Source organism: Panicum virgatum, chromosome 4K, assembly GCF_016808335.1.
Source record: "Panicum virgatum strain AP13 chromosome 4K, P.virgatum_v5, whole genome shotgun sequence".
NCBI lineage: Eukaryota > Viridiplantae > Streptophyta > Magnoliopsida > Poales > Poaceae > Panicum > Panicum virgatum.
Window position 1 is genome coordinate 16,460,174 of NC_053139.1, and position 12,775 is coordinate 16,472,948.

The following is a 12,775-nucleotide window of genomic DNA, read 5'->3' on the forward strand; positions in this document are numbered from 1 at the left end:
TGATGGAGGACTTCGCCGTGTGCCAGGAAGCAGGTACACGGTGAAATTTCCCACTTTGCCGTGTGCCCTTGGCTTTGGCACACGGCAAAGTATTTAGGTTCGCCGTGTGCCCCTGGCTTTGTCACACGGCGAACTATGGTCAGTTCGCCGTGTGCCCGGTCTAGGCACACGGCAAACTTGGTGTTCAAGGCTGGCCAAATGGTCACTTTGCCGTGTGCCTAGTCCCTGGCACACGGCAAAGTGACCAAACAAATCCTATTTTTTTTGGGTTTTCACTTAAAAAGGAGTCCAATGCCTAGTCACAACATATATATCACAGGCATTACATATCATAACAAACGTCACAGACATTATATATCACAATATATATATCACAACTAGCCACAAATAACATCAAACACATACAGAAGTCCAATGCAAAGTCCTGCAAGTTCACAAAATATCCAGAAGTTCACAAATACATATCCAGAAGTTCACAAGTCCATAAATACTGAAATAAACAAGTTTATGGCTATGGTGGGTCGTCGAACGGTGGGGCGCCGCCGAACTGAGGCGGGAACAACTGATGTGGGAGCGTCGGTGAGATGCCCGGCGACAATTCTGGCATATTCGATGCCGCCGATAGATTTTGCAAAAAAAGTAAGACAGTAAATTGCAGGTGAGACAAAAACCAAGTTTTCAAGTTATAATTCATGAGAGGAGATATGCTACACTCGTTTACTGAAATGCATTGGGACAGACAGAACAGAAGTTCAAACTTTGTTTGAAATACCTGATTTTGAATTCCTATGATAATGCATCTTGTAATTCGAGCTTGAAACTTCAGTTTCGAATTTGATTTGCATAACTAGATCGACCAAATTACCGCAAACGAATCCATGAACCTCTTCTATGAAGAAACCTTCGCCAATGACTTTATTTACAAATCAATTTCAACATTTCTATATGTAGTTTGGGATAGTTTAGCCAGTAACTTTTTTCAAAATGGAACCTACTTTAAATTTTCTACGAACTCGGATATCCAAATGAAAACTCCAAATTGAAATTTAGACACACTAGCGCTATTGCAAACGCTTTCCATTTCGCTTACTTATTTTGCCAAAAAATAGAGCACTAAAGGATCAGATGTAGGTCCCCTAAATCGTTAAGTGAGTAATGTAAGTCACAATCTCTAAGTCTAAAGTTCTCTAAGTATCTAATACTTCAAAAAAAACTTAAGGGTTTTCAAGATACTCACCGGAGGAGTAGTAGGAGGAGGAGCCACAGGGAATTGCATGGCTGGAATGGGATTACCCATTTGGATAGAAAGACTTTGAATGTAGTTGTACATCTGGGCCATCTCGGCCGCCTGCTTCTGCTCGTTCTCTTGTCGTATCCTCCTCTCTTCGGCCAGTGCCGCCTCATACGCCGCCTGTTGCGCTTGCATTCGGTGCTACAATAGTTCATGACAATGTTACAATGCAAAGCAAATATATGTACAAAACGAATGAACTATGAATAAATAAGAAATAACCTGAAGTTCCTGCACTTGGAGCTGCGACGCGGACAGCCGTGGGCGTATGGCCGGGCTATTGGCCGTGCTCCTCGCTCGAATCTGGGAGAGGGTGGGAGTGCTGGCCGTGTCTACAAGGCCATCGCCAATGTAGTAGCGCCCATGTTTCTTGCCTCCTCCCACCCTCATAATGACTTCTCCATCAAAGGGCTGGGAGCTCGGATCCCAGTCTGGCCCATGGACCTGTCTTCCCATCTCTGTGTATGCCTGGATACGACTGTGGACGGACGGGTTGCTGTACGCCAAGGGCGGGTCGTCAGGGTTGTAGGTGACATTGGATGTCGCCTTGCCCTTGCGGGCCAGAGCCCATCCCACGAACGGGTTGCACTCCTGGCCTTCATGTGAGGACGACTGCGAAAAAGGAAGAAGTTGATTACAAATTATGCTGAATTGAATATTAGATTAGAGAAATGAGTCTGTGTACTGTGTACCCATCTAGCCCTGTACTCGTCGTTGTTGAGGCTGCCTTGATGGTGCGCTGGACCTGGCATCAGCAATCGCCACTGCCGGCCAGCGTCGTGCAAAGCCTACCACTCGGGGTCGAACCACTTGTCCACTATACACTCCCAGCACACGGTGTCATTACGACACCAGCACGCAGGAACCTACACGTGATCAAATGCATGACATGTAAGAAAAGAGACATTTAACGATGTTTTTCATCTTATAATAAATTTGAACTTACCTGTAAATATTGCTCTCGGGTCAGCTTCAAATCCCTCGCCTCAGACTTCCCGATCTTCTGCTTTAGGAAATGTGAACAATAGTTGATGACGCAGTGGACTTGCGCCTCATAATGCATGTCCTTCACGAGTTTAACGCATCGATTGTGAGCCACAATCGCCGCCCGCTCCTCATATCCCTCATTACACCTGTAAAAATCCTGCATATAAAGACGATGGATCATGTCATCATTAACAAAATGTTCAATAAATGTGATGTATTCACCATTTTTTGCCGCGAAAAACTTACCCAGAGCTCGCCCTTTACCCGCTCCGCCTTGTTCTCAAAGTCTCTACCGCTCCGATCCAACTGATCGTTGTTGGCGGCGATGTAGTGGTCCCACGTCCAGGCCGGCTCGTACCGTCCTTGATAGTGGACTAGGCCTGGGAAGTGCTCCCTGCACAAAAGACCCAGGATGCCATTGACCTTGCGTTTGTGAGCACCGCCACTGAGGACAGTCCAACTCCTGCAAAAGTGATTAAGAAAAAATATTAGTTTGTACCTTGATTTTCAAGTTAGGAAATGAAAAGGTAGTAATAACATGTCAAATTACTTACATATCCCCGCACGGTTGAATCAGCGGGCGCAAGGCAACAGGTATCGGCCTATCTGGGAGTCGTGAGGGACCTCGCAACCAGACAGCCGGCGTAGAGGTATCCTCGGCCGTGTCCTCCTCCTTAGACGACTCCCCCTCCTCCTCCAGCGCGTCCGCCTGCCACTCCTCCTCCCGCTCCTGCTCCTGGTCCTGGGCAGGCTCCTCCTCCTCAGACGGCGGTACAGGCGAAGGCTCTCGACGCCTCCTGCCTCCACCCTTCCCTCCACCCCTCTTGGGTCCACCCTTACCTCGACCCTTGCCTCGCCCCAACTCGGAACCCCTATCGGAGCCATCACCAGCATCCGAGTGTGGCATCATTCTTCTGTACTGTGAGGCGACCGATCGTTGAAGTCCGCCGCCCGGCATCTTTCTTCGATCACCTGCAATTAAAAATAGTAAACCAATCAGCACATATATAAAAAACGATCTTATAAAGAGAAAGAAAATAAATGCGACATAATTAAAAAGTAACATAATTAAAGAAAATAAATCAATTAGTACGGATCATACATGTATTAGAAATAATCATCTTCATCGGGATTAGCTGGATCATATGTCTCATCATCACTATCACGCAAGTCGAGAAGTTCAAGCCCGTGCTCTAAAGGTGGAATTTCATCCTCATTATCATCGCCTAATTGTAATCACTCAAGTAATTCTAGGTCCTTCGCATTACGAACCTCCTCACCAGTGTCCTCGTTATCAACCATTTCATCATCGTGTACTTCCATTTCGATCACTCCGGTTAAGTCTATCTCAAAATGCCCTTCAAGCCCATCTTCTTGAAAGAACTCCCCGTCATATGTGTTTGGGTCTATGTTGTAATCCTCATTATTTGGAATAGGTACTTTACCGTGTGGTGATACCTTGTACACAACATCCCAACCCATAAGGTGATCGTCGGTTTTGCACGGATATGAGAGACAATAAACTTGCGTGGCTTGTTGAGCCATAATATAGACATCGTCTCCTAGATACACTGATGACTGGCAAATTTCGACTAGGCCGATATGAGGGGTCCGTCGCACTTTGTTAGGATCAAACCAATGGCATTTGAATATGACAGGCTTAAGAGGTTTGCAACCATGAAATGTAAGTTCATAGATTTCTTCAATTATGCCATAATACTCGACCCCATCAAGGCCTGTTGTACAAACTCCGGAATTTGTTGTCCTTCGATTGGGCCGACTCTGCTCGTGGCTTTTTGTGTGAAAGCGATATCCATTAACATCATATCCGGAGTATGATAAGACCCTATAGGCACAACCATTGGCACCCTATCTCAACTCGGGACACATAGACGCATCATTTTGGGCCAGCAGGTAGAGGCATGATGGTTTGTCATACTATTCACACGAAAAAGGAACTTCAAACATCTAACAAGCATGATGGTTTGTTATACCTTGTGCTTGAACCAAGAAATGAAATCGGGGGCTCTTTGTCCCGCACCCGACTTAAGAAGGGCGTCAAGTTCCTGCGGGGTTGGAACTCTTCAGCGACGCCAGAATTGTTGAGTAAATTCCCTATATAAATGAGAGGTAAAGGGGGTTGGATACAGAATAGTTAATACTCGAGGAAATAGTTTGTTGAGAACTTATTGTATGTACGGCTCGACTTCCACTAGGTTCGTCAACACATACATCATGATAGTGCGCAACTCTTCATTGACCAAGGCCTTAGGAGTCGCACCACTTGCACTTCCAAGTTGCCCTTTGAAGAGGCTGAGGTTCGTTTCATTTTCGCCTTCATTGTAACGAGTGGGTGGATTATGCATGCTTGGAAGGGTTTCACCGTAGTATTTTGTTGTATAGTTGGAGACCTCATCCAGAATGTATGCTTCTGCAATGGAAGCTTCTATTTTGCATTTATTTTTACATTTGGTTCGAAGGATCTTTTGTTGTCTCTCAATTGAGTAGCACCAACGGCCCTGAACAGGCCCCCCCATCCGTGCCTCATACGGGAGGTGCAAAATCATATGCTGCATCGGATTGAAGAAGCCGGGTGGAAAGATTTTCTCCAACTTACAAAGCAACACAGGGGCCAATTTTTCCATTTGTTCAACCACAGTCCGAGACAACTCCTTAGCACATAGCTGGCGGAAGAAATTGCTTAACTCCGCCAGCACTTGCCAGACATGGTCAGGGAGATAGCCTCGAACCATCACCGGAAGAAGCCGCTCAATCCATATGTGGTAGTCATGACTCTTCAGCCCATTGATTCGCATAGTAGATAAATTCACCCCTCTCCTTAGATTCGCTGCATACCCATCGGGAAACATTAAAGTTTCGAACCATTCTAGTACTTCTTTCCTTTGGTGCTTCTTCGGGACGAATTCAGCTGGAGGCTTTTTCCATTTCTTACCATCTTTGGGTGGCGGAATATTCAGTTTTGGTCTATCGCATAAACTAGCTTGATCCACTCGGACCTTAACATTGTCCTTTGTTTTATCAAGAATGTCCATGATTGTACCCCATAGTGCCGCAGCGATATTCTTTTCCGAGTGCATCATATCAATGTTATGAGGAAGAAAAAGATCATCCATGTAGGGGAGCCTCCACAGGCCCGACATCTGAGTCCAGGCATGTTCTTCGCCATAACCCACAAAACCACCGCCTTCTTTAACCCTCAACAGCTGTAACCACTCACGGACCACGGTACCTGACATCATCTGCGGTGGAGGGTCATCAACCACGACAACTTTCGTAAAGTTCTTGATGTCACGTCGGAATGGATGGTCAATAGGGAGGAATTGTCGGTGCTTGTCGAATGAAGAATACTTGCCACCCTTCGCCAACCAGATGAACCTCATAGCTGCCTTGCATACTGGGCAAGGGAACTTCCCGTGCACACACCAGCCGCAGAATATCGCATACGCTGGCAAGTCATGCAGTGAGTACATGTACCACACTCGCATTTTGAAATTTGTCTTTGTAGCTCGGTCATATGTCCATACACCTTCCTCCCAAGCATTAAGCAAATCATCAATAAGAGGCTCCATATACACACTCATATTATCCCCCGAATATCCAGGAATTATCAACGACAAGAATATGTTCTGCCGTTGAAAGATAACTCCAGGGGGGAGGTTGAGGGGGATAACAAACATGGGCCAACAACTGTACGGGGCAACCGTCATTCCGTAAGGATTGAATCCATCTGTTGCCAACGCAACACGTACATTTCGAGCCTCCCCCGCTTCCATTGTGTTACGCCTGTCAAAATGTTTCCATGCTTCACCATCGGATGGATGTATCATCTTCTCAGGACGGTAGCGTTTGCCATCTTTGTGCCATCGCATCTGTTGTGCTGACTCCTCGGTCATGAACAGACGTTGGATTCTCGGTATGAATGGAAGGTACCGTACGATTTTCACAGGGATTTTGAGCTGTTTCTTTTGACCGTCACCAGAGTCAACCTCCAACCACCGAGATGATTTATATTTTGTACAGTAGTTTGCATCTGCATGTTCTTTTCTAAACAACATGCATCCCTTCGGACAAGCATGTATCTTCTCATACGGCATTTTAAGACTACGAAGAAGTTTTTGTGCCTCGTACATGCTCTTTGGAAGAATGTGTCCTTCCGAAAGCCGACTACCAAAAACCGTCAACATTTTGTCAAAGCCATCCCGACTAATGCCACACTCAGACTTTAGGGCCAGTACGCGTGCAATAGCATCGAATTGAGAAACATTGGTATGCCCGTGAAGTGGTTTCTGTGCCGCAGACAACATGTCGTAATACTGCTTTGCGGTAGGCTCCGGCGGTTCCTCTCAAGGTACTTCTTGGAAATGTGTTTCATGAAATTCTGCTAACATGTCTGCGCAACCGGCTTCAGCATCATAATCATCGATGTGTTGTCTGACGACCTCTTCTCTCGCACAATGGGCTTCACCATGGTAGATGCACCGGGTATAGTTTTCCACAAACCCATTTCTGATAATGTGTTTACCCATACTGAGTTGTGATTGATGTATTCTATTTTCACACTTGCTACATGGACACGACATTCTACTCTGTCCTCTATCAAATGCCTTTTTCAAGAAGTCATTGACCTTTAGAGCAAACTCAACATACTCTTGCTCGCTCTGCCAGCCCTTGTACATCCACTCACGGTCATCCATCCTTTACCATGTGAGGAAGTGATTTAAAAATCAATACCAACTACACGATGTCTAGCATGCTCTAATAGGTGAAGATAGGTCCTAATCCCATCCGAAGATGTGTAGCTGTGGTTAGTTTCCATACTCTACTACTATCCGAGACGGAATTTCGGCACCACCTCCCCGCTGTTCTCCAAATACACGTCCCAACAGGGAGATTGTGTATCCAGAGAACAACAGAGAGATGATACCGATACTCTATCTCGAATCGTAGTATAGCATGGAAACTAACCACATCAACACATCCTCGGACTGTCCCAAAAACGGGGACAATTCGAAACACATACGGTTCCATATATGCAAAGAGCTGCATATTTCGAACCGTATCTCTTTCGAACGGGAGACGCCTAGGTTGCGTGAAGCACAAACAAGATAAGTAAATGAAAGTCTGTAACGACTCACCTAACTGTCCTGCAAAGTGACGAGTCAAGAACGGTGCCACCACCTCTCCTACAAACAAAAAACAACTACATAGTATCAATAATTGAACATTTCAGTTTGAAATTCTGCAAAGATAAAATAGCACAGTGGTCGACAACCAACAAACATGCCTCAGATATGTTCCCTTTCATTTGACCTTGAACTTGAAGCATAAGAAACCTATAATAAATTCATGACCGCCATTAAACCATGAGACACATCCAGCCCAATCTTAACATCATCGCACCCGAGTTGTTGCTTGGGCATGGATGTGTCACATGGTTTCATGACAACCATGATAAGCATATCCATAGAACAGAAATAACACACTTCGACTAACACTCATGCTCAAGCTCAAGGTCAATATATATATGGCATATATCATCACAGGCAATACAATTTTCTATCCAAAATACTCTCCAGCGGTGGCGAGAGCGGCAAAGTGAGATACAACTACCTACCAGGCAATCGAGTTTTCTATCTAAACTAGTGACATACAACTAACTACCAACAAACTAATTAAAAGCACTACCAAAATACAGGATGTGAAATTTTTGTTCAAGTCCTCACCTAGAAGCTTAACGGCGAGCGACCTTCTTCTTCTCCTGCAAGATGCCGTGGGGCAGGGCCGCGACGGAGACGGGGCGCCGGCAGGGCGGGGCGGCGCGGGGGGGGGGGGCGGGCTGGGCGGCGCCGAGGCAGGGCCGCACCGGAGGGACGGCACCGGGACAAGGCAGGGCAAGGCCGGGCCGCACCAGGGTGGGGAGGGCCGGGCCGGGGCGCACCGGGCCTGGGCCACGCCGGGGCAGGGCCACGGCGGAGGGGCGGTGCCGGGGAGGGAGAGCCGGGGCGGGCCGGGGCCGCGCCGGTGAGGCGGGGCCGGAGCAGGGCCGCGGCGGCGGGGCGGCACCGGGGCGGGGCTGGTAGGGCCGCGCCGCTGCACAGGGGCGACGGGCCGGCTGCGGGACGGCGGCGGCGGGCGCGCCACGCAGCGGCGGCGGGGCGGGGCCGGGCCGGCACGCAGGGGCAGCGGTGGCGGGGCGAGGCCGGGCCGGCGCGCAGGGGCGGCGGCGGGGCGCGGGGCGTCCGCCGCGGCGTCGGGACGGCGCGGGCCGGCGGCGGGGTGGGGCAGGAGCCGGGGCGGCGGCGGGGCGTCCGGCGCGGCGTCGGGGCGGGGCAGGAGCCGGGGCGGCGGCGGGGCGCGGGGCGTCCGGCGCGGTGTCGGGACGGGGCGGGCCGGCATCGGGGCGGGGTAGGAGCCGGGGCGGCGCGGCGTAGGGACGGGGCGGGCCGGCGTGAGAGAGTGAGAGAGAGAGCGAGAGAGCGAGAGAGTGATGGACCAGAGCTAACGGGTAAGTGTTGCAAAGTTCGCCGTGTGCCAGATGCAGGACACAGGGCGAACAGTTCGCCGTGTGCCAGCTCTAGGACACACGGCGAACTTTGGAGGTCGCCGTGTGCCCTGGACCTGGGCACACAGCGAAGACACTATTTCACCGTGTGCCATATAAATGGCACACGGCGAACATTTTTTTAATTTTCAATTTCAAATGATTCTTTTACAAAAATAGAAATTACACGCAATATCAGCGATTTGCCGTGTGCCTAGGTATGGCACACGGCAAACCTAATTTATTTTGTCCACATTTTGTTTTCCAAACATGTTTCACTAAATTTAACGAAATATACATTGCAAAGCATTATTAAATTAAATAAACATATCATATGAAGTGCTTATTTCAAAATTTTGTATTTTTTATGCATGTATATCTCAATTTGAATATTTCCACTTTAATTCTAATAGTACTAAAAAATCAAAAAAGGGCAAACAAATTCAGAAAAATATCATGATTGCACATGAACTACTATTATGTGGTGTGTTACTCATAGAAATAATTTAGAATCCAAATTATTACTTACAAATCGTTACACATACACACGTAACTAAAACCTTTCAAGGTATATGGATCTTTTGCGGAGAAACAGCAGTTTATAAGCAGCGTTTGTGAAACAAGTGAATAATCCAACCAAATTTTTACTAGAGACTCGATATATGATGACATGAGTTCATGACAATTTTCATAATTTTTAGTTCACATTTCGATTTCATATAATTTGTAAACGATTATCCATAATATTTGTATTCATGGCCTTGCTTAGAGGGTTCGACCGGTTCCTTTTATTTTGCCGTGTGCAAAAGGTTCAGCACACGGCGAACATTCTTCTTTGCCGTGTGCCTAGAAGCAGCACACGGCAAACCCTTACGTTTGCCGTGTGCCTAACTCCAGCACACGGCAAAGGCAACGACGTCCACGGCCTGTTGGGATCGGTTAACGGGGCCATGACTTCGCCGTGTGCTGCCCCAAGGCACACGGCAAAGATGAAGGTTCGCCGTGTGCTGGGCTGTGGGCGCACGGCGAATGATGACGGCGTTGAGCTACAGCGAACGGCCGTTAGCGTGGAGCCCATTTCGCCGTGGGCTGTCTGATGGGCACACGGTGAAGTCTTGATTCGCTGTGTGTCGGGCCTGGTGCACACGACGAAGTCTCGATTCGCCGTGTGCTTTCTGTTCGCCGTGTGTTTAGTTCTCGGCGCACGGCAAAAGTTATGTTCACCGTGTGCCTAAGGAAAAGCACACGGCAAACATTGAGGCACACGGCGAACTCGCGGTTTCCGGTAGTGTCTTGTGGTTGCGCTAACAAAGAACATAGCACTACTAAACTATAGCTCAAGCCAAAACAAAGCTAACACGACAAAATTGAAACTAAAACTTAGAAACTAAGGGATATGATTAACTGCAGAGATCATATAGAAAAACTCAAGCTCTTCCGCTTACTTGCGGTGGGGACGCATCGTGGTGGCCGGAATCGAAACCGGAAGATACGGGTGATGGTCTGGTCGGTGATGGAGGTTTCTGGCGACGACGCAGGGGCGAGCAGACCTGGTGGCGTTGGGCGTCGGGCGTCACGTAGGGGGCGCCAGGGTAGCAGACGGCAACGGCAGGCTTGGCGTTGATCCATGCGCGGTAGTAGGGAATCGGGACGACAGCCGAGGGCTCGAGGGCGATGGCGATGGCGATCCGCTCGGCGACGTGCGGCACCAGGAACACGAGAAGCAGGCAAGGTGCGCGTCTCACGGCAGGGGGCGTAGGCGACAGGCACGCTCGCGTGCAGGAGAGATGGCGCAGGTGCTACGGTGGCGAGACATGGCAGGCGGAGGCGATGCGCTGCTGCAAGGGAGGCGGCGGCAGAAAAGAGGCGTAGGGAGTCCTGGGCGCTTGGTGGATTTGCTGGGCTGGGGCTTGACTTGGCGTGCTGGGCTGGAGGCGTGACCGAGTAGTCCAAGTTGTGCACGAAGGAGATAGAGGATGGCTAGTAGGTCCCACGGGTAAGTGAGAAAAGATAGGGACAAAATAAAAGAGGAAATCGAGAGAGGAGAGCAAGGTAAACACGTGATTACGAGAAGGTTCTCAGCAATGTTGAAGCAGCATGAACTCGGTTAAAGACTTACAAAGTGGCGAAGGCGGCGTCTTGTGGGAGGGCTCCGGCACGTCGCAATGACACTCAGGGAAGTCATGGATTTAGCGGGCGGGCCAAGGAGTTGGCGAAATGGACAGCCAACAGTCGGCGGCGCTCGACCTCGGTAGGCTGTAGTGGCTGAGAGAGATCGAGATGGAACTAGTATTTCAAAATGGCGGTACTTGTCGTCGGAACTAATGGTGATGATAGCGAAATATCGCCAGAAAATGCCAAAATCGAGATAAGACTGTTTCGGACATGATTTGATCGATATGAAAAATTAGAGAACAGGAAACTCGATGGGGGCAAAACAAGTTGAATCCAGACTGGGAAGAAAAGATAAAAGATTTCAATCGCTCAGAAAATATTTTCAGGCTTAAAATAAATCTAGAAAACTCTAGATAAATTATTTAATCCGTAAAAAAAATATCCTAAAAATTCCAAGAATTAAGAAAATTCCTGGAGATATTTTGAGACACGAGGAGTCCAAATAAAATAAATGAATCTCGTGAAAAGATTCTAGAATATCTCACTAAATGGATTTAGCTCTAGAGAAAAAGTGAGAATAAATGCCAGAAAATTATAGAAAATTCTCGAAATATTCAAAAGATGGATAATTATATTCAAAAATATATTCACAACCCAAAATCTAAATCTTGGGGTGTGACAATAACTGTGCTAACTGAATTGGGTTCCAATCAAGGCACCACACTCTCTTCCTCTAGAGTGTGCAAATCCTTCCTTTTCGGTATCCAACGTTTGACCACCATATCGAGCAGATCTTCCTTTTTCCCCTTAGTTTCCTCATCAGTCTCGAACATCTGACCTTCATGCAGAGCAGATCAAACTGTCAACCGTACGAAGGCAACCTCGAGTTTCCTAGTTAGCTACGCCTCCCCTAAAAAATCAATATTCAAAATAGCAGACTAAGACATTTAGCTGTCAGTTTTCCATAGGCTAAGAGAAGGCTATACCGAGATATAGCTTCTACTAACCTCATTTAGCAGTTTTGTAAATTGAATAATTAATTTCAGAATTTATATATTGAGAATATCAAATCAAACAGATATAGCAAAGTTCATTACATCATGCAGTGAAGTATGTCTAGAGCTTCCTTCCCCCATAACCTACTGATAAAATACTAAGTATTGTAAATGATGGACTTCAATACTGTTCAAAATAGCAATGCATATTTATGAGAAGCTTCTAGAAGATTAGAGAGTATACGTTAACCATGGTTGCCATGCTTCATGGTAAAATATAGAATACTATAGAAACTATATATTTGTATGTTTAGATAAGCGTGAGAAAAATTCTAGAGTTACATGTTTTGTTGGAAGCGCGTAGAAGATAGACACATGGCAAAACCATATGAGCCATAGTCATATAAATAGGGGTGCTCCTCTCCCCTCTTGCGGTATAAGAGATCTCAAGTAGAAGATGGCAAAGTTGTCATGTAGAGTAGTAGTGTTATGGTAGGGTATCCACATAAAAAGTGTAAGAGTTTTTTTGTTGTACTAAGTTATGGTGAATAAAGATTTGACTCCCCAAATAGAGTTTGTCTCCCATATTAGTGTTTAGGTGAAGATCTTCTTGATATATATAATATCTCTCATAAAAGAATACATGCATTAAATAATGTACTTACCACAAATATTGCAGCGGAAACCCCCTCGCACAGAACAAAGGTACATCTCCTTGATTCTACTCCACCTGCTTTCTCAGCATCCTCCAAATAATTATTTGTGGTATCATTTCTTTTGTGACTTATCATAATGATATTCTTAACACCTACAGTATAGTACAAA

The 12,775-nt window shown here is 47.0% G+C and overlaps 1 protein-coding gene across 1 annotated transcript; it reads right to left on the reverse strand.

The window, feature by feature from the left end:
• Positions 1-276: 276 nt before the first annotated feature.
• On the reverse strand, positions 277-10,734 carry LOC120703316. The gene is made up of 9 exons (XM_039987331.1): positions 10,286-10,734; positions 7,435-7,482; positions 2,833-3,250; positions 2,525-2,741; positions 2,238-2,435; positions 1,984-2,157; positions 1,514-1,903; positions 1,238-1,432; positions 277-600 (listed from the first exon to the last, which is right to left on the reverse strand). The coding sequence occupies exons 1-6, from the start codon at positions 10,467-10,469 to the stop codon at positions 2,080-2,082; spliced, it is 1,143 nt and encodes a 380-aa protein (XP_039843265.1). The 5' UTR covers positions 10,470-10,734; the 3' UTR covers positions 277-600; positions 1,238-1,432; positions 1,514-1,903; positions 1,984-2,079.
• Between the last annotated feature and the right edge of the window lie 2,041 nt (positions 10,735-12,775).